The sequence below is a fragment of the Budorcas taxicolor genome, chromosome 7 (genome assembly GCF_023091745.1).
Source record: "Budorcas taxicolor isolate Tak-1 chromosome 7, Takin1.1, whole genome shotgun sequence".
Taxonomy (NCBI): Eukaryota; Metazoa; Chordata; class Mammalia; order Artiodactyla; family Bovidae; genus Budorcas; species Budorcas taxicolor.
Genome location: NC_068916.1, coordinates 55,146,102 through 55,171,125, shown reverse-complemented (window position 1 = coordinate 55,171,125; position 25,024 = coordinate 55,146,102). Strand labels below are relative to the sequence as shown.

Below are 25,024 nucleotides of genomic sequence, written 5' to 3'. Positions count from 1 at the left end.
CCATTTATACATGTGCCCCTGCCTCACATGAAGCAGTTGGGAGTAGACATGTTATAGCTATGGAGGAATAAAGAACAAAGGGAACACTAACGATTTGTGCACTGTTCCCCTTTTATTGTAATTCACCATGCATGCATTTCCAGGAAGATAACTGTGCCTACAAGTACAAAGGATAACATCACTGCATATTTTGGAAGCCACTTTGTTGTTTTACGGCCACATCTCAATGCAATTTTTTTCTTAGCAGAGGGAGGGAGAGCACACTACCACCATGATCCAACAGTTTTATTTTCCTGTCTTCTCCCTTTCCTGCTGAACACAGATCACTCCCTTTTTGATAGTGGGTCAGAGGACTTTATAAATATAGTTCTGACTTCAGAAGACCCACATACCTTAGAGAATGACCTCCACAAGCTCACTGGATTTTAGCAAGGTAAAATTTTCCAAGGTCTCTGTGCATATGATTCCTCATTCATTTGACCCATTTGATGCTACTAGTCTCTCCAAATCAGCCTTTGTCCTTACCAGTAATCAAGAAGCAAACCATATATATTGTATCCAAAAATAAATTAGAAATTCTTGAAACTATTTTAAGTTTGAGGAAATGAATATGATACATGGTGCAGGGCCACAATAGTATTTAATCTTCTAGTTCACTTACCCAGAATTCATTTCCAGTGTTGCAGGCCGCATAGCCCTCACGTCAATTCCACTTAAAATAAGACTGAAGATGCGCATGGACCTGGTGCCTCTGCAGAGACTTTTACTGACCAGGTTTACAAATCTGCCTGCAATGCAGGAGACCCGGATTCAATCCCTGGGTTGGGAAGATCCCCTGGAGAAAGGAATGGTCACCCACTCCAGTATTCTTGCCTGGAAAATTCCATGGACAAAGGAGCCTGGTGGGCTACAATCCATGGGGTCACAAAGAGTTGGACACGACTGAATGACTAACTTTCACTGTTATTTCCATACCAACAACCACACAAATGAACACTCTGTTGCTGTTTCAGCTATATGAACTATTTGGTTTGAGCTGACCCCGATTTAAAATGTTATTATTACTTTAAACAGACTTGCCACCACTGTTTCCCCCCCGTCCCCGGGGGTATAAAGACAGCCTAAACAGGGGGGAAAAAAAAAATGACAGGTCAAAGAACAGAGAAATGCCATGAACATTTCCTCTGCAATGTTTCATTTCCTATTTAAAGTACGTACATAGTAGGAATAGTGAGTTGATGGCCATCTTACTAGTTCTCCAATTCTTACTAGTGTGTTTCTATCTTGAAGCCATTTCAATCAGGTCTAAAATTTAAGAAAGTTGGGACTCTGGACATTTTAGTTAGACCCCGAACTCTTTGACAGAACTTCCAGTAGGACCATAAGAATCATTTGCGCAAAGCGAGTTTGGGGATATTTTCACCAAATTCAACTTCTTGACCCATTAAGTTCTATGATCCTTTGCAGGATCTTCTATTACCAATATGACCAATATGAAATGGTATAAAGACACATTGAAAACACTAAAGACATACTGGTAGGCTCTACAAAGCTATGTTGTAGTTAAGATCAAATGTCTGCTGATATACTAATGTATGAAAAAACAGCACTTAAATTCATAAATATAATTGTCTTACAACACAACTCCAAAAATGATATTTCTTTTTTCACTTCAGCAAAATTGTTAAGTCCATTCGAACCATCAGGACAAAAAAAACATTGGCTGAGTCTGTTGCCGAGGTGTGAAGGTAAGAATTAACAAAAATTCAGAAAGCTATCCATATGTTAATAGGGACTAATAACAAGTATCAAGACACACCTCTTACATAATAATGTGCATCAATGAAAGATTTCAAAAAGAAGCAATGGGTCACTATGTCTCCCTCCCATAGACATCATCCAGTTGCGTTTATTATCTGTGGTACATATACACATACCCACACACACAAAATTAAAAAAAAAATTAGGAGCTCTTGGCACACAATTAAGGATGGAAAAAAATATTTTTTCATTTCCCACGGAAATGCATGAGGAATGCTGAAAGTCAAATCTTGCCCTTTAATCTTCATTTACCACAAATCAATGAAAAAACTATGAGTACATTAATAGAATACAGAGTCTCATGGATGGATGGCTATTAACAGTTTCTTTTTGGTTGTGTCCATACAGGTCAAGGATGTAAACAAGAAAGACAGTTTAGAAAGCCCAACTCTTAATTTCAGAGCTTCAGTTGTCTAGTTGGGTTGTTCAAAGACATCAAAGAAGTGAGAGCCAACTTCTAGTATGGACACAGCCAAATCCCAGATCCCAAAGGCAAACAAAACTGGCTACATGGAAGTAACAGTGAAGCGCTGTAGTTTTAAAAAGTTATGAGAAATGATTAGGGGACTGTGTGAAATACAATTTCCCCTTAAAACAAAAGGATGGACCCTTATTCAAGGACTGTGTGTTGTTCTGACTGCCACAACTACATAGGAATGCAGAGAACTTAACGTGGAGTACTGGAAAGATCACACCATTAAAACATGGGCAGAAACATTGAGAGAAGGAAGGTAATTCAGCTCAGGGTAAAGAAGGCTGAATTGGGGTCATTTTGCAGTGATTTTTGTGAATACGGATGTTTGGCTTTTTAAAATACAAAGAATGTGTGACTAGCTCTTCTCACCTTCTCCTAGTGCCGAGAAAGAGCAGTGCAGTAAAAGGGAGCCTGAGGGTGTTCATTTCCAAATAAGGAAGACAATTTGCTGATGATGGGGGTTATTAGATGTAAGGAAATGTTGCCAAGAGAGGCTCAGAAATCTTCCCAGAAGGGTTTTAAGAAAAGAGCAGAGGCGCCTGTGGCTGAAGGACTCTAAGAGGGCGCTGGTGGGGGCAGGAGCAACCCGTTAGGGGGCCCAGGCTCTGGGGTCATGTGCTCTGTGTGTATATACATACTTGGTTGTGCTTCTGTTGCACAAATACTCATGCATACGGAGTCAATATAAACTGGCACATAATCAATTTGAGTGAAAATTCATATAAATCTGCCACTTTCCCCCCATTACCCCATAAACAAAAGGAAAAAGGAAAATTTAAAAATCCAAACCTATGGCATTGGGCCAGATCGCTACCATAATTTTCATTCAAAGGAGGGAGGTAGAAGAGGAGAGGAAAAACCCAGTTTGGGATAAATGATTTCCCAAGGCCTCTCAGCTATTCTTATGTAGCTGGCTCTCATTTATAGATAAGATACTCAGCACATGGGACCAAGTTAACAAACAAACGAAGAACCAAAAAAAAAAAAAAAAGAGAGAGAGAGAGAGAAAGAGAGAATTTCTTATACTTCCACATCTGGAAAGAAATCTACCCTGTGGACTGACGTGTTAAGGTGAACTAGGTAAACAGGCAGTAGTAGATCAATGGGCTATTGTGTTCTAACAAATGTGTATTGTTAGTTGTTTTCTCTTTTCAAATATGGATTTCTTTCAGGAGGTTTATTTCAAATCGGTGACACACTGTTTCTTCTCCCACCCCCGCCCCCTCACCCGCCCCTATAGATGATACTTCCGTAAAAGTTCAGATTGCCAAGGGTGTTTTCTCTCTGGGAACCTATCTGGAATTTTGATCTTTAGGAAATCCTGGATACATTTCTCCAGCTCTTCCTCAATTGACAGCTTTTCCTTAACAGCTTTTTTTTTGCTACTCATGTTCGACTCCCTGGAGCCGGACGTCAGAGTCCGGAGCAGGTCACTTTTCCGTCGCATCTCTGACTGCTGGATCAGCTGGACGGGGCCCTTCTTGATGGGACGGTCCAGAGTCTGGATGTTGGTCTGGCGTGTCACGGGCCCACAGATGACTGTCTCCTGGGGAGAGCTGGCCTCAGACTGGCTGTCGCAGCTGGAGGTGGAGAGGTCGTTGCAGGAGGTGCCACTCTCTCCTTCTTTGTCACCCTTGCCATTCTTGCAGCAGCAATCACAGTGTGAAGATGACCACCTGGAAGGCTCACCTGCAAAGAAGCACAGGACCCAAGGAGTGAATGTCAGGCAGCTCAGCTTGGAGTAGCAGCACTGCATATCAACACACACACAAGCATGCACAACCATGTCTTTAGAAGAAACAGGACGGCACACAGGATGGGTTGCAACAGGAGTACCCAGCAGCCAAGTTCACTGAGGGAAGGAAGTTAATAAGGGTGAGCTGCATAAGAGGAAATACACTCTAATGCATCAGTCAATGGAGTCGATAGTTACTCAGCTACACAGTGTCATCACTAACTTTGTTACCTTGGCAGACCATTTAATTTTCAAAGCTTTAGTTTCCTCATCTGTGAGAAGAAGATAATAATTTCCCTACTTTCAAGAGCTGAAGGGTGGAATTAGATAAGGCAAGTGAAATTCTCCGGGATATAGTGAAGGACAGGGAAGCCTGGCATGTGGCAGTTCATGGGGCTGCAAAGAGTTGGACATGATTGGTGACTGAACAACAAACAACAACAAAAATGAAGTTCTTAATGCAATGTGTGGCACACAATAAGCACTCAGTAAATGCTAACTGACTTTACTGTGGCTGATGTTAAGCCCTAATCTTATGCCCATGTTATTGCAGTCAGGTAAACAGGGAGATTCTCGAAGAGTGGAATGACAGCTGCCAGTCAGGGAAGGCTTACTTTGTACAAACCCACATGCAAGTTCTTCGTACCCATTAATGTACTAGACCCTCATGACCATTCTAAGACATCAGTATCTCCACCCCAGTTTCCACGTAAAGAAACTAAAGACCTTAGAATTTTAGAAACTTGCTGTAGGACTTCCCCAGTGGTCCAGTGGTTAAGTGTCTGCCTGCCAATGCAAGGGACACAGGTTCAATCCCTGCTCCACGAAGATTCCACATGCGGTGGGGTAACTAAGCCCTGCGTCACAACTACGGAAGCGCATGCACCCTACAGGCTGTGCTCTGTGACCAGAGAAGCCACTGCAATGAGAAGCCCGTGAAGCATAACTAGAGAGGAGCCCCTGCGCTTGGCAACTAGAAGAAGCCCTTGCACAGCAACAAGGACCTAGCTGCAGCTCCCCAGAAAGGAATTTGCCACAGTTTGTACAAAGCTGTACAATTTGTAAATGGCAGAGCTGGGATTTGAAAACAGGCTTCCCAAATACTATAACTAATCTGTCTGTAAAATTCATGCTTCTCTTTCAAAACAATTTTCAAAGTATCACTTCTCTCTGAAGTCTTTGTTTACCTATCCTCAGAAATAGTTGCCAATTTTTCCTCTGAGTTATGATCTTCCCTTGTAAGTGCCTCTATTATTACACATATCACATTTTGTTATAGTTCTTTTCTATCTTAGGCATCTCAGCTATTATACCATGAGCACCCTGAGGTAGACACAATGAAGAGTTTATTGTTGTCATCCCAGAAAAGGCTCAAGTAAGAGTATAGAAATTCAATAATTAATTATTATTATCCTGATAATAATTCTGAAATACCTTGATCCAGCCATACCTGAAACTAGGCCTTTCAATGAGGTTTCACTTATATGATCCACTCCATTATATTTAAGCCAGTGTGAATTCCTCTCTCCCTGTTTCCCTGAGTCTTGATTCACAGCAGTACATTCAGCTATTTGGAGCAGAGCCATTTTTCAGATACTCAGTTGGTGGCTCCCTAAACTAGGAAAGCCAGAGTCACTGCGCAAAGCAATTCCCTGAGTCTAAGTCACTGCTCCAAGCCTTCCACTCTCTACATAGCCACAGTCTTCTTGGAGTCATAAACCTAATACTGTTTACTGATCAGATGTTATACACTGGGTACTTCATATAGTTCATTGCACTAATGCTGTGAACAAATTAAAGGGAAATCAATCCCCTTTATGGTGTTAATATTAAGGGCAAAGATAATGTGGTACATTTATATGTTTTAAAAGGGATCCAGTTTCGATTTGCACTATATCTTATTCTTATAAATAATGAGTCACGTGATAATAATATCCCACTTTGTTATCATTTCTGATGTGGTCAAAGTAGAGGAACTTTAGGATGGAAACTATTAGGAAGATTATGTCCTGTCATCTCTTACAATGTCTGCCTTCTACATATCTTAACAACTTAAATATTTGTAACAAGTTATACATTTTTCTTCAGAGATAGTAAAAAAGAAAATCCCTATAAATCACAATGACAAAAGGATCTCTAATATATATTCGTTCTTCTGTACTACTTTTCAAATGTGACTGAATATTCATTGTATATATATACCCATTAAATAAAATGCAACAATCCAATTAGCCAGAAGGAATCACCACAGCAGTGATGTCCTAGTTATCACAGGCTATTACAAATAAATATCTTCCATGCAACAGAGAAACTGTTCAATATGTGCCAGCTGGTGACTGAACGTATCAGCAATAGAAAATGGTTACTGTCTGCCAGCCCAGATTCTGAGGAGGGTGTTTTTTTCTCCTTCAGAAGGTAGAATTTGCCTGTGCCTCTCCAAACCAGTCCATCCCTATCCTAATATGATTCCATGGAGAAATGGCTCCAATGAGTTGGGTCAAGGAAAAGTAATCACCCCAACCCAGGGCTGATTTAGTTTGATCTTTCTTGAGGAGAGTTCAGAAACTGAACAAAACCTTAAAAAAAGAAAGAAAAGGAATAGGAGAAAGACAGAAAATAGAAGAAAAAGATGCGTTGGAATACGCCTGCCTATAAACTTAAAACAAGATAACAAAATATTTTGGCCATTAACCCTCCTGAATCAGTAGAAATACAAGCCTGGGGGACCAATGCAGGGGGTGCAGGTTTGATCCCTGGTCAGGAAGCTAAGCTCCCATGTGCCTTGTGGCCAAAAAACTAAAACATAAAACAAAAATACTATTGTAACAAATTCAATAAATATTTTGAAAATGGTCTACATCAACAACAACAAAAAAGAACAGGCCTGTATTTCTCTGTCCAAGAGTTACCTTCCCCTGAAAGTCTTTCTATTCAATGGACTTAGAGGGGAACCTAAGGCTTTTCTGAAAGGCAGTTTAACAACATGAACACTAACATGTGCATGAGTCCTATGTGCTCATGTGGAAAACTGCACGCAGCCCTCCACGACCTGTCCAAGCCAAGACCCTGGCACAGATGCATTATTTCTACCCTGAACTGCTGGGATCATCATGGATTTAAATGTCAGTTGGGATCTACCAGCTTCCAGGCAAAGAGAAGTATTACTTTCCATTAATTCTAGGCACTATCACTATTAAAGGGAAATTAAACAGATTAATTTTAGTGGAGCCCATTATACTTCCACATGTTTCAATATTTTATGAGCACATCTGAATGTTTTACTACTTTGGAAAGGTAATTCATAAGATAGCTTCTGAAGTCTATATATTAGGTTGAAATCAAGGAAGAAGATGGTATTAATACAGTTCAGTTAAAAGTGCAGTCTGAAGGGTCATTATAAAATATGAAAAACAATCAGATATGAGAAGAGAACCATATTGTTTCTTTTTTCTTTGGCTTACCCCTTTCCCAAGAATTTAACCACAGCAGACAGAGGATATAAACCAGAACACAGAAAACACTTTCACCCTTGCCGCTCCACTGACATAAGCTTACCCATTCTGGAAAGAGTAAAGGGGTCTGTGAAAGGTCAATTCTGTAACTCAAGGTATTCTAGAATTCTCCCCATTATAGCAAATTATGATCTCCTAAATAACCTGGTACTTCAAACTACAACATACTTTTGCTCCCAATTTGCTGAGGTTTCAATACTGGCTGGAATAATTCTCTCCATTTGAGGAGAAAATAGGTTATAATTGATTAGTCAGATATAGGGAGAAAATCATTTCATTCCCAGAAAATTCTCATTTGTTGATATTAAAACAACAAAATATCTGCAGCCTTTTGGGGGTGTATTAACTAGTTTCTGGTCAAAGAGCCTAATAGCTCTTCCTTATCTTTAAATAAACCACTGCTGAATTTGTTAGACATCATTTTTGCTGCCAGGCACATAATAGAGGCTTGATAAATGTTTGATGATTAAATGAATGAGTCAAACACATGTGTTGAATTATAACACATTGATAACACTAGATAGATTACAGGCTCCAGAGTCAGGCTCTGCAATATGTCAGCTTGGATCAACTACTTTACCTCTCTGAGCCTTAGTTTTCTCTTCTGAAAAATAAGGTTAGTAATAGTATCTTCCTCATAAGGGTTTTAGGAAAATTAAATAAGATAATTAAGGTAAAAGTGTTTCATGGTTTGTGGCACCCAATCCACACTTTGACCAGTGTACACATTCATTCTGCTAGAAGCCAGAAACTGATCCACATAAACAAAACAAATCAGGAGCTTATTAGATATGATGATTATGTTTCTACTAACATGCTATACAACAAATTCTTCAGTCTGGCTGGAGCATTGTGTTAGGAAGAACACTAAGGCTATAACTGGATTCTTCAGGAAAATGTACTGAGCATTTCGTAATGTCTGATTTTGCTTGGGAGTGGAGAGTAACCATTAGCACATACTATGAGACCAGGGGATAATTTTGGAAAGAAGTTTCCTTTACAGTACAGTGCTTAGAATTTCACAAATGGATGGAACTTCCAGGATAAAAATTTACTCTAGGACACAGCAGATAGATTTAAACCCAGAGCCCAGAGGCCTTTGTAGTTGGGATTAAATGGGAGGGGCAGGAAACTCAATAGCCTCGAGTTCTTAAACACTAAATCTTCCAGCAGTTTACAACTTGGACAAATTGAGGACCAATCAAGAAAATTAAGTGAGTGGACTTGGTCCCTCTCCACTATAGCCCTGAGTCCTTACTGACAAAGAAGGAATAAAAGAGGAAAGACTACAGAATCTTTCTCCTCTATGAAAGACTCAAACCGAGCTGAGTGGATCACAACTTAGCAAACTCACAAAGTGCTTATGCATTTTTAAAAGAGGCAGCTCTGCAATCTACCCACACTTCAAATCCTCCACCTGCTAATGGCTGTGAATACAGTGCACATCATTTACAGCAACAGCTGGGAAAACTGCTTCTCCCTGTCTTCTCTGTCAATGATGTAGGAGCCTGCCAGTCTGGGAGCTAGGTGGCCAGATTTAATTTATCGAGGCTGCTGAAACACTTTCTCGGTATCCCGGTTGAAAAGTCAATAATGCCCAAACTGATGTTTTTATAATTCTGCTAACCTTGGAAAAGATATTGCACAGTGGAGATTGGGAATAGACAGACTGTGCAAGCACCTGAGAAAAATACATCTTCCATCTTGACAATCCTCATTTTCGCTTGTGGTTGACCTTTCCTGCACATGGACATTTGGCCTTGGAGGGACCCAGCTGGGGATCCTCATTAAGATGAGGTAAGACTGGGAAAGAGCAGACAGTGAAACCATCCATGCATCTGTCAGGGCCAATCAGGAAAACAGATGTTCAACCTGTTATCTTAAGAGGGAGAATTTAATATAAGGAAGTGGTTAAACCGATGTTGGATGGATCAAAGATAATGACTGCAAGAGGCAGCTACCACCCTTAGAACCAAGGAGACAAATAAAAGAGATGGGGTCACTAGAACTGAGATGTTGGGAACAGGCATCCTGAGCGAGGTGAGACCCAGGCATGTGAGGAGGGCACCCTCCCTGCTGCTGGTCATGGTATCTGAAGGGGCTCTGGGATTAAAGAAAAAAAAAAATGTTGAGAACTAGAACCAACTCCTTCTGGGGGAAATACAAGCTGGATTGATTCTGATGAGCAGAAAGCAGGCAAGGAGTCCTTCTTCTCCTGCTGTGTTACAGTCTTCCTCTGTGTCCCCTACGGACAGAACCTAACAGGAAGCCAGCTGAGCCCATGAAAAGAGTGGTTAGCTGAATCACAACCTCAGCACAGCAGACACGGGTGGGTTTGAAGCCCAGAGATAATGGCTAAATAACAGCACACTGACCCCTCCAGGGATTCAACAGAAAAGACACAGCTCTCGACCTGCTGGACCATGAGTGCAGATGGAGGAGTTAGGGAATGGAAGTGAAGAACCATCATTGTCATTCAGCCTCCCAGCTGCCCTTGTTATGCATCACTAAGGGTTTTGCATTTGCTCATCCATCACAACTTCTTTTCCTGATATTCACCTGTTACGCTCTTTTTTGACCATCCCTTTCTCAGAGCACCTTACCTATCCATCCTCCAGCCCAATTTAAGCCAGTCCCAACTTCCAGCCTGTTTCTTTCATATCCACCATGATGTGTAACTATGGATGTGCTTTTAGGTTGGATTAATGTCAATTTTCCTGTGTTTTAAAGCCTGGAATTCTAATGCACACTCCAGGGCACATACACACTGGCTTTCAGGGCAGTAGATGCTCAGAAAATATCTGCATGAAAATGAACAGGAGAGGAAATGGATGATGTGTATTGGTTTAGAGTATCTGTGAGAGGCAGTAAACCTTCAACCACACACACACAAAAAGATAGAAAAACATGACATGCAAGATGGAAAAATTTAGTCATTTCATTAGACATTTATACACAGGCAACAAAAGCATAAAATGGGCTGATCAACATAGATTAATGGCAAAATCCATCCAGAACATATATTTCCTAATTGATCATCACTCATACTTATTTATTAATATCCAAAAAAATCCGTAAAGGCATTAAACAACTTCAGTAAAAACTTTCTTAACTATTCGACTGGTCTCTAGTCACATAATTTTCCACTTTGGTGATGCTGAAACACCTGCCTAGCTCAGGTTTTTCACCTGTGAGATTTCTCTCTGAATAAAGCAATGCAGTAATGTGTATAAGCTTTAGTCCTGAACTTTAACTCTCTGGCTGACTGCCTTGCTCTTTCAAGTGTCCCTTGATGACACACTTATTTCACATTTTTCCAGGTTCTTGTTTTCTTCCCTTTTATTGTATTTCTTCCTCTTAGTCTCAGCATTTTTCAGCTAAGACTCTACTGAATTACACCTGTCCCCAAAGTCCTTATTTGCCTGTTTCCTAGAGAGTTCGGTGGCCCATCTGATCTCTTTTCCCACTGTGTCCTCTTCATCCTGGCTACTTGCTTTTATATTTTTCTTCACTAGTTTTCATAAACTTGAACATTTCCCCTGAATAATAAGTTTCACTACAACTCCTCTCAATCAGTATCTCAGAGTATTTTATCTCTTAGAATGAAATGTACATGAAATTATTATAGGATTTGTATGCTCCCCCTTTCCAGTAAAAACATCCATCATCCCCTTTAGGGAACTTCCCTTTGCTATTCCATCCTGAAGGAACTGTCAACATGCTGCCATGTCTAGCCACAAGGGAAGGACAAATGGACTGTCTGTGAAACAGCCATCTCCCAACTGCAGTGGGTGATTCAGGCATGGTCATGTGAGCCAAGCTGAGTGAATCAGAGTCCCCCTGGGACTGTTCTGCAGGAACTTACAAGTACTACCCCTACGATTTGGGATGTGCCAAACTAGGAAGATGTGAGTTCACTGGCCATCTTCCTTACCAGCTGGAGGGGAGTTCATGCATGAAGAAGCCAAGCAGACAGGCAAACCAGAGAAATGGTCAAGAGTCAGAGCCCAGCGTCTAGCAGTATCACACACTGGCCTCATTCCTATAATTTTATAAGCCAGGAAATTCTCTTTTGGCTTAATCTAGTAGAGTTAATTTTGTGTTACTTACAATAAGAATCTTGAACACTTGATCAAACTCATGTAATCACACTCAACATCTGTCTAGTTTACTTTTGTCATCCTCTGAGTCTGTCTGCTCAAAGCTATGGTTTTTCCAGTGGTCATGTATGGATGTGAGAGGTGGACTATAAAGAAAGCTGAGAGCCAAAGAATTGATGCTTTTGAACTGTGGTGTTGGAGAAGACTCTTGAGAGTCCCTTAGACTGCAAGGAGATCCAACAACTCCATCCTAAAGGAAATCAGTCCTGAACATTCATTGGAAGGACTGATGCTAAAGCTGAAACGCCAATACTTTGGCCGCCTGATGTGAAGAACCGACTCATTGGAAAAGACCCTGATGCTGGGAAAGATTGAAGGTGGGAGGAGAAGGGGATGACAGAGCATGAGATGGTTGGATGGCATCACCGACGCAATGGACACGAGTTTGAGTAGGCTCCGAGAGTTGGTGTTGGACAGGGAAGCCTGGCGTGCTGCAGTCCATGGGTTCACAAAGAGCCGGACATGACCAAGCGATTGAACTGCTGAGCGCTTGTACCATTCTAGCACTAATATCACTCTAGGGCGCAAGTACAACTACTTTCTAAGCTACTTTGTAAGTTACCTGTTTCTTCTCTAGACTCACAGCCCTTTTGCTACACTGCTGCTGCTGCTGCTAAGTCACTTCAGTTGTGTCCGACTCTGCGTGACCCCATAAATGGCAGCCCACCAGGCTAGTACCAACAAATTTGACTAACACTGTCAAGAAATATACTAAGGCAATGCTGCCTCCTGTTGTACATAATTATTCCCACAGTGAATGACAATATCTGTCCCTCCAAAACCAGAAACTTAACATAATAATAGATATCATTTACTGAGGACCCCCATGAGCCTAGTATTGTGCTTAGCACTTCACATAATCTAATCTTCACAATAGCTCTACTAGGTGATGTGATTCTCTTTCCTTTTTATGGAAGAGGAAACTATAGCTCAAAGTGGTTCATTATCCCATCCAAAGTTAGAGTTTACAAGCGGCAGATTAAGAATTCAAATACAGATCTCTTTTAGTACAAAGTCTCTGCTCTTTTTGGTGGATACATTATTCAATATCTACTAAAGATATTCGAAAATACCAACAGACCAAAGAGATTAAAGTGTGGACTTTAAGACATAATAATCCCACTGACTCCAACTCTTCAGTAACTTTAAAAAGTAATCAACTGACTAAACAACTTGAAAGTCCAGGTTTTTGTAGGTTTTTCTTATCATTTTATCTATATAAGAAATCTTAGCTCCCTTTCTCAAGTTTACTGGAGAAAACTGAAAATAACTAAATGAAGGATGAAGAGTTCTGGTCCCTTTCTGATAAGTGGGGTATGTCACACCCCCCCAATAAGTCTTCTGTTCTACCTGGGTTGCCCTGGTAGTAGTCAACAGTGCTTGAAGTATGCATTTAATTAGCACAAGACAAAAACCCTTTGCCAGTTAATTAAGATTTCATATTTAGTAATACCGCTTAATATATTTTCAACAACCAACCAATATATAATACTTCCTCAAAGTGTGGAAATCAAAACACAACAATCTATAGCTTATTGGTAAATGCAGGCATAAATTTCTGTTGATTCTTCTGGTAAAAGAAAAAATAGCCAAATTAACCCAGAGCAGTTTTTCAAGAGCCAGAGTGTCCTGGGGATTTTTTGAGAATCACAGATAAAATAAAAGAACTGTCTTAGAACAGGGGTCGCCAGCCTCCAGGATCTAATGCCTGATGATCTGAGGTGGAGCTGATGTAATAAAAATAGAAACAGTGTGCAATAAATGTAATGCTCTTGAATTATCCCCAAACCATTACTCCCTCACCCCTGGTCCACGGAAATATTGTCTTCCATGAAATTGATCGATCCCTGGTGCCAAAAAGGTTGGGGACTGCTGTCTTAGAATATTTATAAGTCATAAACTGCTTTGTAAGTTGGAGTTAACTAGAAAACTTCGGATGGTGAGAAACACAGCCATGAAAATGTCAATTAGGATGTGGTTCAAAACTCACTGTGGACAGGCCTGGACAGAATCATAGAGCTCAAGACCTAGGAGGGACCTGTCTAGAGGCCACTGAGCACCTTGTTTTATAACGAGGAGAAAGAAAGATGCCTACCTATGGTGTCAGGACCCAGCTCCCGAGCCCTGTTTGGGACCCTGCCAAGGAAACAGCTGGAAGGGTGTGGAGTTAAGGGGGCAAAGTCAGACCCAAGTGGAGAGGTTTTCATTTCTGAGCAGTCCATCATCTGGGAGAGAAAAGCTCTCAAGAAGAGTCCATTACTGAGTACAGTGGAGGCTAACTTACGACAGAGCAGTTTGAAGAAAGCAGATTCCTCTAACACGACCGCGTGTCTAAGAGAGACAGAGATAGGCAGACAGACCTGAAGTGAGGATGACACTGACCTCCGCTGGCACCTACCTATGCTGTACACAGGGCTGGGCACTTTACTCGCGTCATCTCTTTGAGCCCTACCAGTGAGGAGAGTTAGGGCATTATAATGCCGAATTCCCACCTTCCTGGAGGTCAGAGCAGATGAGTGGGGACCAAACTTCCCCAGTTCCAGGGAGGCTGAGATTCATCATACAGGTTTACTCAGAATCAGCATCTAAAAGGTCTGCTTTAAAACTGCATACACCCTTGATGGAACACTGAGTCTGACACCTCTGTGTGAATTAGTTTATCACAATGCTTGGACCTGACAGAGAAAGCCTGGGAACTCACAATAGTGAGTCACTCCTGGAAAATGACACTAATGAATTGTGAGCTCTGACCACATGTCAGGTGTGGTGCCAAGTGCTTTATAAACATTTGTATTTTATGTTAGCAACGCCACCAAGGAAGAGTTTCTCCAACTCGGTACTACGGATGTTTGGGCTGGATAATTCTCTGTTGCAGGCGCTGTCTCTTACACTGTATGATGTGCAGAAGCATTTCTGGCCTCTCCCCACTAATTATCAGTAGCACCTCTGCTCCTCACCCAACACAACTAAAATCACCTCCAGCTGAGAAGCATTGCTCTACGGTAAGTACGGTTCCTATTTGGTTGATGAGGACACTAGATTTCATAACTGTTGACTAATTTGTCCATGAGTCCCAAAGCTAATAAAAGATGAAACCAGATTGATTTTTGGCATATCTGACTCCAAGGCCAAGGCCTATTCCATCAGTATATCATGGTGCTTCAGTAAAATGATGTATTTTTTGAAAAAGGAGCTTTTGGGCAGAGATCCAACCATTCCATTCACTCCAAGTTCCAAAAGAAGACCAATGAAAGAAAATGGAGTTGCCCTTTCACTTTTTATAACATGAAAAGAGCACCTTATTCTCACCAGGCTATCTTCAGATGATAGTGGAAAAGAAAGATTTATAGAGTTTAGAGGCTCTGCCTGAACACATATCTCTGCCAATTGGCCACTGATTAATTACTCTTAAGAAGGAATTCAAAATGAGACAAAGGTGGCTTTAACCTGGGGTTTTCCCATATAGCCACAGCCTATGTACCTACCATGTAATAAAAATAGGCAACATTAAATTGAATGTTTACTACACACCAGGTGCTGTTTTGCACTTTGCCTGCAGAATCTCATTAGAGATTCACAGCATTCGTATGAAGTGAGCTCTACTGTCATTCACATTTTACAGAAAAGTGAACTGAGAAACAGAGAGGTTGAGCAACTAAAATAAAGTCTTTAAGAGAAGAGGTGTGATGCAGATTAACACAATCTGATCCCAGAATTTCCATAATGAGGTAGGTAGGAAAGCATAGTGGTTCAGAAACTGGGATTTAGAGTCAAAGAAACAGGAAGAGGGCACAACTCTGCTGTTGACTATAAGTTTTTTCATCTGAAAATGTTGGAAATACCAATACTGCCCTGATAGGAGGATGAGAATGAAATGATATTTGTCTCTAGCATGATCACAGTGCCTAGAACATATTTAATACCCATTGAAAAAAATTTTTTAAAGATAACTACTTTGATACCCAAATTGATAATGTTCATATCAATCACAGTTGTAAAATATTTAAAAGGCAATTTCAATAAAGATACTTTCAGAGGTAATCTATGTGTTTTCTTTTTCTGCTTTTCTTTCAATAGACAGTCTACCCAAAGCCCATCTCCATATTACTTTACCAATATTTCTACTTTCTATTCTCATGGGCTATCAAGCAAAGTATTGACTTATTTGCATAATTTATAATACTTAGCAAAGCACTGCTGATGAACATATCGATTCATAGAGAGCTTTTCCTCCTCTGTGCTCTGAAGCTAGAAGTGTCATAGGTGACCTGCAGTGATTCTAAAGGCAACAAAAATTCCTAAAAGGGGTAAACTGTGCACTGTGATGATAGTTCACTATTACTCCTTTATATATGATTTGCCTGTTTGTTAAATCATTTTCATTACACATAAATGCACAACTTCAAAATATTTCTCACCCTTCTTTTAGGAAGAAAAATCTTTCATTGTAGAGCCCACCATTAGTTTTATGATTAATTCACTTAGATAGTCAAGTGGTCTAACAGATGCATCCAATAAGCAATGAACACAATGGAGTGCTACCAACATAAATTAGCACGAATGATTTCCAGGGTGATATTACTGTCACCTTGTACATTGTCACCCTGTTTATTTAATTTCTATGCAGAGTACATTATGAAATGCTGGGCTGAATGAATCACAAGCTGGAATCGAGATTGCTGGGAGAAATATCAACAACCTCAGATATGCAGATGATACCACTCCAAAGGCAGAAAGCAAAGCGAAGAGGAACTAAAGAGCCTCTTGATGAAGGTGAGAGAGGAGAGTGAAAAAGCTGGCTTGAAATTCAACATTCAAAAAATTAAGATCATGGCACCTAGTCCCATCACTTCATGGCAAATAGAAGGGGGAAAAGTGGAAGCAGTAACATTTTATTTTCTTGGGTACCAGAATCACTGCAGATGGATTAAAAGATGTTTGTTCCTTGGAAAGAAACCATCACAAATCTAGACAGTGTATTAAAAAGCAATGACATCACTTTGCCAACAATGGTCTGTATAATTAGAGCTATGGTTTTTCCAGTAGTCATGTACAGATGTGAGGATTGGACCATATAGAAGGCTGAGCACTGAAGAACTGATGCTTTTGAATTGTGGTGCTGGAGAAAACACTTGAGAGTCCCTTGGACTGCAAGGAAATCAAACCAGTCAATCCTAAAGGAAATCAACCCTGAATATTCATTAGAAGGACTGATGCTGAAGCTCCAATACTTTGGCCACCTGACATGAAGAGCTGACATTTGAAGAGACCCTGATTCTGGGAAAGATTGAAGGCAAAAGGAAAAGAGGGCAGCAGAGAACGAGATGGTTAGACAGCAACACTGATTCAATGGGAATCAATTTGAGCAACCTCTGGGAGACACTGGTCATATGAAACACCCTCTTCCAACAGCAGTGCTATATATCGGTCATACAAACACCCTCTTCCAACAACACAAGAGAAGATTCTACACATGGACATCACCAGATGGTCAATACCAAAATCAGACTGATTATATTCTTTGCAGCCAGAGATGGAGAAGTTCTATACAGTCAGCAAGAATAAGACCAGGAGCTGACTGTGGCTCAGATCATGAACTCCTTATTCCCAAATTCAGACTTAAATTGAATAAAGTAAGGAAAACCACTAGACCACTCAAGTATGACCTAAATCAAATTGCTTACGATTATACAGTAGAAGTGACAGATAGATTCAAGGATTAGATCTGATAGACAGAGTCCCTGAAGAACTAGGGATGGAGGTTTGTGACATTGTACAGGAGGCAGTGATCAAGACCATCCCCAAGAAAAAGAAATGCAAAAAGGCAAAATGGTTGTCTGAGGAGGGCTTACAAACAACTATGAAAGAAGAGAAGCTAAAGACACAGGAGAAAAGGAAAGATATACCCATTAGAATGCAGAGTTCCAAAGAATAGCAAGGAGAGATAAGAAAGCTTTCCTCATTGAGCAATGCAAAAAAGTAAGAGGAAAACAATAAAATGGGAAAGACTAGAGATCTCTTCAAGAAAAATAGAGATACATTTCTAATATATTTCTAATGTTCAAGGAAATATTTCATGCAAAGATGAACACAATAAAGGACAGAACTGGCATAGAACTAAAAGAAGCAGAAGATATTAAGAAGAGGTGGCAAGAATACACAGAATAACTATACAAAAATGATCTTCATGACCCAGATAACTATGATGGTGTGATCACTCACCTAGAGCCAGACATCCTGGAATGCGAAGTCTAGCATGCCTTTGGAAGCATCACTATGAACAAAGCTAGTGGAGATGATGGAATTCCAGTTGAGCTATTTCAAATCCTAAAAGATGATGATATGAAGATGCTGCATTCAATATGCTAACAAATTTGGAAAACTCAGCAGTGGACACAGGACTGGAAAAGGTCAGTTTTCATTCCAATCCCAAAGAAAGGCAATGCCAAAGAATGCTCAAACTACCGCACAATTGCACTCATCTCACATGCTAGCAAAGTAATGCTCAAAATTCTTCAAGCAAGGCTTCAACAGTATCTGAACCATGAAATTCCAGATGTTCAAGCTGGTTTTAGAAAAGGCAGAGGAACCAGAGATCAAATTGCCAACATCCAATGGATCATTGAAAAGGCAAGAGAGTTCCAGAAAAACATGTACTTTTGCTTTATTGACTATGCCAAAGCCTTTGACTGCGTGAATCACAACAAACTGTGGAAAATTCTGAAAGAGATGGGAATACTAGACTATCTGACATGCCTCCTAGGAAAGCTGTATGCAGGTCAGGAAGCAACAGTGAGAACTGGACATAAAATAACAGACTGGTTCCAAATAGGAATAGGAGTACATCAAGGCTGTATATTGTCACCCTGCTTATTTAACTTATATGCAGAGTATATCAGGAGAAAGGCTGGGCTGGATGAAGCACAAGCTGGAATCAAGATTGCTCAGAGAAATATCAATAACCTCAGATACACAGATGACACCACCCTTATGGCAGAAAACAAAGAACCAAAGAGCCTCTTGATGAAAGTGAAAGACGAGAGTGAAAAAGTTGGCTTCAAGCTCAACATTCAGAAAACTAAGATCATGGCATGCGGTCCCATCACTTCATGGCAAATAGAGGGGGAAACAATGGAAACAGTGATAGATTTCATCTTTTGGGGCTCCAAAATCACTCCAGATGGTGACTGTAGCCGTGAAATTAAAAGACACTTGGTCCTTGGAAGAAAAACTATGACCAAACTAGACAGCATATTAAAAACAGAGACATTACTCTGCCAGCAAAAGCCCATCTAGTCAAAGCTATTTTTTTTTCAGTGGTCATGTATGGATGTGAGAGTTGTACTATAAAGAAAGCTGAGTACTGAAGAATTGATGCTTTTGAACTGTGGTGTTGGAGAAGACACTTGAGAGTCCCTTGGACTGCAGGGAGATCCAACCGTTCAATCCTAAGGGAAATCAGTCCTGAATATTCATTGGAAGGACTGATGCTGAAGCTGAAACTCCAATTCTTTGGCCACCGGATGGGAAGAACTAACTCATTGGAAAAGACCCTGATGCTCGGAAAGATTGAAGGCAGGAGGAGAAGGCGACAACAGAGGATGAGATGGTTGGATAGCATGACTGATGTGATGGACATGAATTGAGTATGCTCTGGAAGTTGGTGATGGACAAGGGAACCTGGCGTGCTACAGTCCATGTGGTTGCAAGGAGTCAGACATGACTGAGCGACTGAACTGAAATGAACTGGTAGACAGTGAAAAACAGGGAATCCTAGTATGCTGCAGTCCATGGTGTCGCAAATAGTAGGATGCTGCTACTGCTGCTAAGTCACTTCAGTCGTGTCTGACTCTATGCAGCCCTGTAGATGGCAGCCCACCAGGCTCCCCCGTCCCTGGGATTCTCCAGGCAAGAACACTGGAGTGGGTTGCCATTTCCTTTTCCAATGCATGAAAGTGAGAAGTGAAAGGGAAGTCGCTCAGTCATGTCCGACTCTTTGTGACCCCATGGACTGCAGCCTACCAGGCTCCTCTGTCCATGGGATTATCCAGGCAAGAATACTGGAGTGGGGTGCCATCGCCTTCTCCAGGGGATCTTCCCAACCCAGGGATCGAACCCAGGTCTCCCGCATTGCAGGCGGATTCTTTACCAGCTGAGCCACCAGGGAAGCCCAAATAGTAGGATATAACTTAGTAACTGAACAACAATGACAATGATTTTCAGGTCAAAGGGGATGGAAATTTTCATGATCCCTATGATAACTATGGGGAAGTTAGATTGAGAGATACTTAATTCTACATTGCTAAGTACCTGGTTATTAAATACATTATTAAATATATTTGTATATTTATAAATTTAATATATAAATATTAAATATATTATTCCCTTTGCCTTATTAACTATACCCTTAGTAACACACTCTTAAGTGCTAACATTTGGGAAATAGATGGGAAAGAGCTTTTTAAAGAGACAATCAAAAGAGTGACATAAGATAAAGGTCCAATTTTATTCTTCTACAAGTGGTTATAAAGCTTTCTCAACATCATTTATTGACAAAACTATCATTTCCTTATTTTTTTTTTTTTGCTCCCTTGTTCAAATGTTGCTGCTGCTAAGTCACTTCAGTCGTGTCCGACTCTGTGTGACCCCATCGATGGCAGCCCACCAGGCTCCCCAGTCCCTGGGATCCTCCAGGCAAGAACACTGGAGTGGGTTGCCATTTCCTTGTCCAATGCATGAAAGTGAAAAGTGAAAGTGAAGTCACTCAGTCGTGTCCTACTCTTCATGACCCCATGGACTGCAGCCTTCCAGGCTCCTCCGTCCATGGGATTTTCCAGGCAAGAATACTGGAGTGGGGTGCCATAGTTGATCATATATGAAGCTTCCTTTTTGGGCTATTGATTCTGTTCCACTGATTTCTCTCTATTTTTATGCAAGTGCCATACTATCATACTGTTTTGATTACTATCACTCTTTAATATAATTTGAGTTCAGGGAGTGTGATGAAACTTGTAGTTTCTAGTTGGTTTTTTTTTTTTGTTTTTGCTTTTGCTTTTTTTTTTTTTTTTCTAATCAGGATTGCTTTGGTTACTCACAGTCTTTTGTGGTTCCATATAAACTTAAAATTTTTTTTCTACTTCTGTAAAAAATGCCATTGGGATTTTGATAGAGGTTACGTTAAATAAAAATGGTTAAATTATTACACATAAAATATGAAACCATAAATCTCTTGGAAGAAAACATAGGATAAAAGTACCTTGACAATTAGTTTTGGATATGTAACCAAAAGTACAAGCAACAAAAGCAAAAAATTAATTGAGATTACATCAAGCAAAAAAACTTATATGGCAAAACAACCAACCACCAAGATGAAAAGCCAGTCTATGGAGTGGGAGAAAATATTTGCAAATCATGTATCTAATAAGGTGTTAATATCCAAAAAAATAGAGCTTCCCAGGTAGCCCAGTGGTAAAGAATCTGCCTGCCAATGGAGGAGATGAAGGAGATGCAGGTTTGATCCCTGGGTATGAGTCCAAAAAATACCAAAAACTCATTTAATTCAATAGGCAAAAGCAAACTAAAAACAACCAAACATTTTTAAATGGGCAGAGAAACTGAATAGATATTATTTTTCCCAAAAAAGGTATACAAATGGCCAACAAATATATGAAAGTGTACCAGGAAAAGAAAGAGACTCAAGGTATAAGGGAGTGGGATGAAGGTGGCTAGTAAAATATGGGAATTCTCATGGGCCTGTAGAAATGCCAAGTTGATAAATTCTGCTCTCTCTCCACATCAACACTATTTCAAATTCCTCTTTCCCATGTTTCTCTAATTCTATACAATAACTCTGACATACAGGCATCCATATAGTTACATAGAGTGGTGTGGTAAAAAGAAAAAAAAATGACCTTAGCAAAATGAATATAAGGTATCTTCAATTTTTGATATAAATATTTTATTTTACTCTTTGTGCTAATCTAGTCTTTCATTACATTGTAAGTTTCTGGAAAGTAGTTCCCATTTGAAAAGTTCCTGGCTGAAAATTATGCTTGTTCCACTTTTGACAGAGACTTAAGAAGAGCCATGACTTAGCAGGAGAGAAGAAATTATAAAACCTAGTACTTGTATAACATTTGAGAGATTAGAGACACATTTTCATTTACTACACCTCATTCAATCCTCATATTTATTAACTCAGCATTCGATTAATATTTGATTGCACTTTTAGGCAATGGGTACACAGTTGCTCACAGGTATTTTACATTCTAGTAAGGAAGATAAACACTAAACAAGTAAAAGAGAATATTTCAGGTAGTGATGAGGACTGTGAAGAAAATAAAACAGGATAATATGGTGGGGTGAATTGGGTGAGAGAGTTGTAATTGACAGATATAATGATGAGAAGGCATCTCCAGAGAAGCTGATATTTGAGCAGGGACCTACTGTCCAAAACAAGCTAGCTTATGAGGATCACGTAGAAGTCATTGTAAGCAAAAGGAATATCATATGCAAAGGTCCTGAGGTAGGAGTAAGACAGAATATGCAGTGAGACAGGAGGAATCGTAGGAAGAGAGACAGGGGTCAAACTGTAAAGAACTTCAAAGCCTGCAATCAGCATTTATGCAGGACAATAAGAAGGATGGTTTTAATGAGGAATTACACAATTCATCTTTGTAACAAGCTTACTCACTCTGCTCTTTAGAGAACAGATTATAGGTGAGTAAGAATGGAGGTAGGGAAGCAGCTGATGGTTTCCAGGCTGCTCTTAAGGATGACTTATAAGAGTGGAGATGGAGAGAAGGAACTCTATGAGATAGATGCTCTTGTTCCCATTTTACAGATGAGGAAAGTGTGGCTCAGGAAAGCAAATAATGTGTCTATGCTGAATATGAGTCAAGAATTTTTGTTTATAAGTCCAGTTCTTCCCTCATTATGCCATGATTTATCAATGGTTAAGACATCCCAATATACAGATTATGCAAATTTTCAAGAATCAATCTGTTTTTGACAGATGTCTCTAGCTTTATCCTGTATATCAGAACATTTATTTGGTTAGTCCTTCTGCTGATCTGCACCTGCTGGGGTTGTTTGATTGACTTCACAAACTAGAAGCCTGGAGTTTAATTTCACCATCAGGAATCATTATATTGTTTGTAAACAATGACAGACTATGATAAATATGCATTCCGGTTAATTACTGCCTTCCCATGCGCCTTCTTCACTTTCTCATTTCCATCATCCTGTCACATCTTAATACCTGATTGTGCATCCTCTACAACAGGGAGACAGAAAAGAGCTGCAAACACATTGACATGTAAGAAGACAGCCCTGCATCCTGTCGGTTTCTTGGGAACAGAAGCCAAACCTGAAGTTCAAACACTATTGAGAATTAACAGGTTTTCAGTATGTTCAGTTTCTTATCATCCCATTGGTTTATATATTAGGTTTTTACAATAGATTTCCATGACATGCCCACCCTTGAAGCTGAATTAAATAATAAGCCAAGTTCCATTAGGGTTTACGACATTCAGCATTTTTTAATCATTCTTTATTTTTTTTTAAATAGCAGGGCCAAAGAATAGTTAGTAAACATTCTAGAATGGGGGTTCTTTAGCTACAGAGTAGCAGCTTCTGCCACAGAATTCTTGGAACAGAGAAAGAAGTCTCCATATGTTTTATTAAAAAGCAACAATTCACATATGGTACAGTACAGGTGTTGTATAAATCAAGGAACAGTACATGAGACAGGCAGTTTCACAAAGTGGTGATGAGCTTGGGCTGTGATATCAACAAATCTCAGTGTCACTGAACTTCTATTTATTACTTTAGCAAGTTGTTGAACCTTATTTTGCTCACCTGCAAAATGGGGACAATAGCAGTACCCACCCCCATGGGGTTGTTTGAGAGGTAAATACAAAGCGCTCTGCTTGGTGCCTGGCCCTGAAATATATCTGTCACTGTTGTCATAAGTTATTATTATTAGTATAAAAACATATTAGTGAAAGTGAAGTCACTCAGTTATGTCCAACCCTTTGCAACTCCATGGACTATAGCCTACCAAGCTCCTCCATCCATGGGATTTTCCAGGCAAGAGTACTGGAGTGGACTGCATTTAATAATACGTTACAAATAACACTATGTGCTCAATGTGCTTAATTGCTTCAGTTATTTCTGATTCTTTGCAACCCCATGGACTGTAGTAGGCCACACTCTTCTGTCCATGGGATTTTCCAGGCAAGAATACTGGAGTGGGTTGCCACATCCTTCTCCAGAATATCTTCCCAACCCAGGGATTGAACCTATGTCTCCTGTGGCTCCTGGACTGGCAGGCAAATTCTTTACCACTGAGCCACAAGGGAAGCCCAAGAACACTGCTGCTGCTACTGCTACGTCACTTCAGTTGTGTCCAACTCTGTGCAACCCCATGGACTGCAGCCTACCAGGCTCCCCCGTCCCTGGGATTCTCCAGGCAAGAACACTGGAGTGGGTTGCCATTTCCTTCTCCAATGCATGAAAGTGAAAAGTGAAAGTGAAGTTGCTCAGTCATGTCCGACTCTTCGCGACCCCATGGACTGCAGCCTACCAGGCTCCTCCGTCCATGGGATTTTCCAGGCAAGACTACTGGAATGAGGTGCCATTGCCTTCTCCCCAATAACATTATATATTATTATTAATTAAAATAATTAATAATTACTAACATATCATCAGTGATCACTATGGACTATTCTTGGAGAAGGCAATGGCACTGCACTCCAGTACTCTTGCCTGGAAAATCCCGTGGACAGAGGAGCCTGGAAGGCTGCAGTCCATGGGGTCACTGAGGGTCAGACACGACTGAGCGACTTCACTTCCACTTTTCACTTTCATGCATTGGAGAAGGAAATGGCAACCCATTCCAGTGTTCTTGCCTGGAGAATCCCAGGGACGGGGGAGCCTGGTAGGCTGCCGTCTATGGGGTCGCACAGAGTTGGACACAACTGAAGTGACTTAGCAGTAGCTGTATGGACTATTCTCTTTCTTTTTCTTTTATGTGAAGAGAATGAATTGTATGTACAGTATGATTTTTACCCCATCATTGGGGTTGGCTCTGCCCTGCTGCTGCTGCTGCTGCTGCGTTGCTTCAGTTGTGTCCAACTCTGTGCAACCCCAGAGACAGCAGCCCACCAGGCTCCCTGGGATTCTCCAGGCAAGAACACTGGAATGGGTTGCCATTTCCTTCTCCAATGCATGAAAGTGAAAAGTAAAAGTGAAGTCGCTCAGTCGTGTCTGACTCTTAGCGACCCCATGGACTGCAGCCTACCAGGGTCCTCCACCCATG

At 40.5% G+C, this 25,024-nt stretch overlaps 1 protein-coding gene across 1 annotated transcript in view; it reads right to left on the bottom strand.

Moving 5' to 3' along the window:
* Positions 1-3,530: 3,530 nt before the first annotated feature.
* Positions 3,531-25,024, bottom strand: part of KCTD16 (potassium channel tetramerization domain containing 16) — a 312,795-nt gene continuing 291,301 nt past the window's right edge. The window contains exon 2 of the mRNA XM_052644109.1: positions 3,531-3,985. Within this exon, the coding sequence (XP_052500069.1) occupies positions 3,531-3,985 (455 nt within the window). The remainder of the gene's footprint in view (positions 3,986-25,024) is intronic.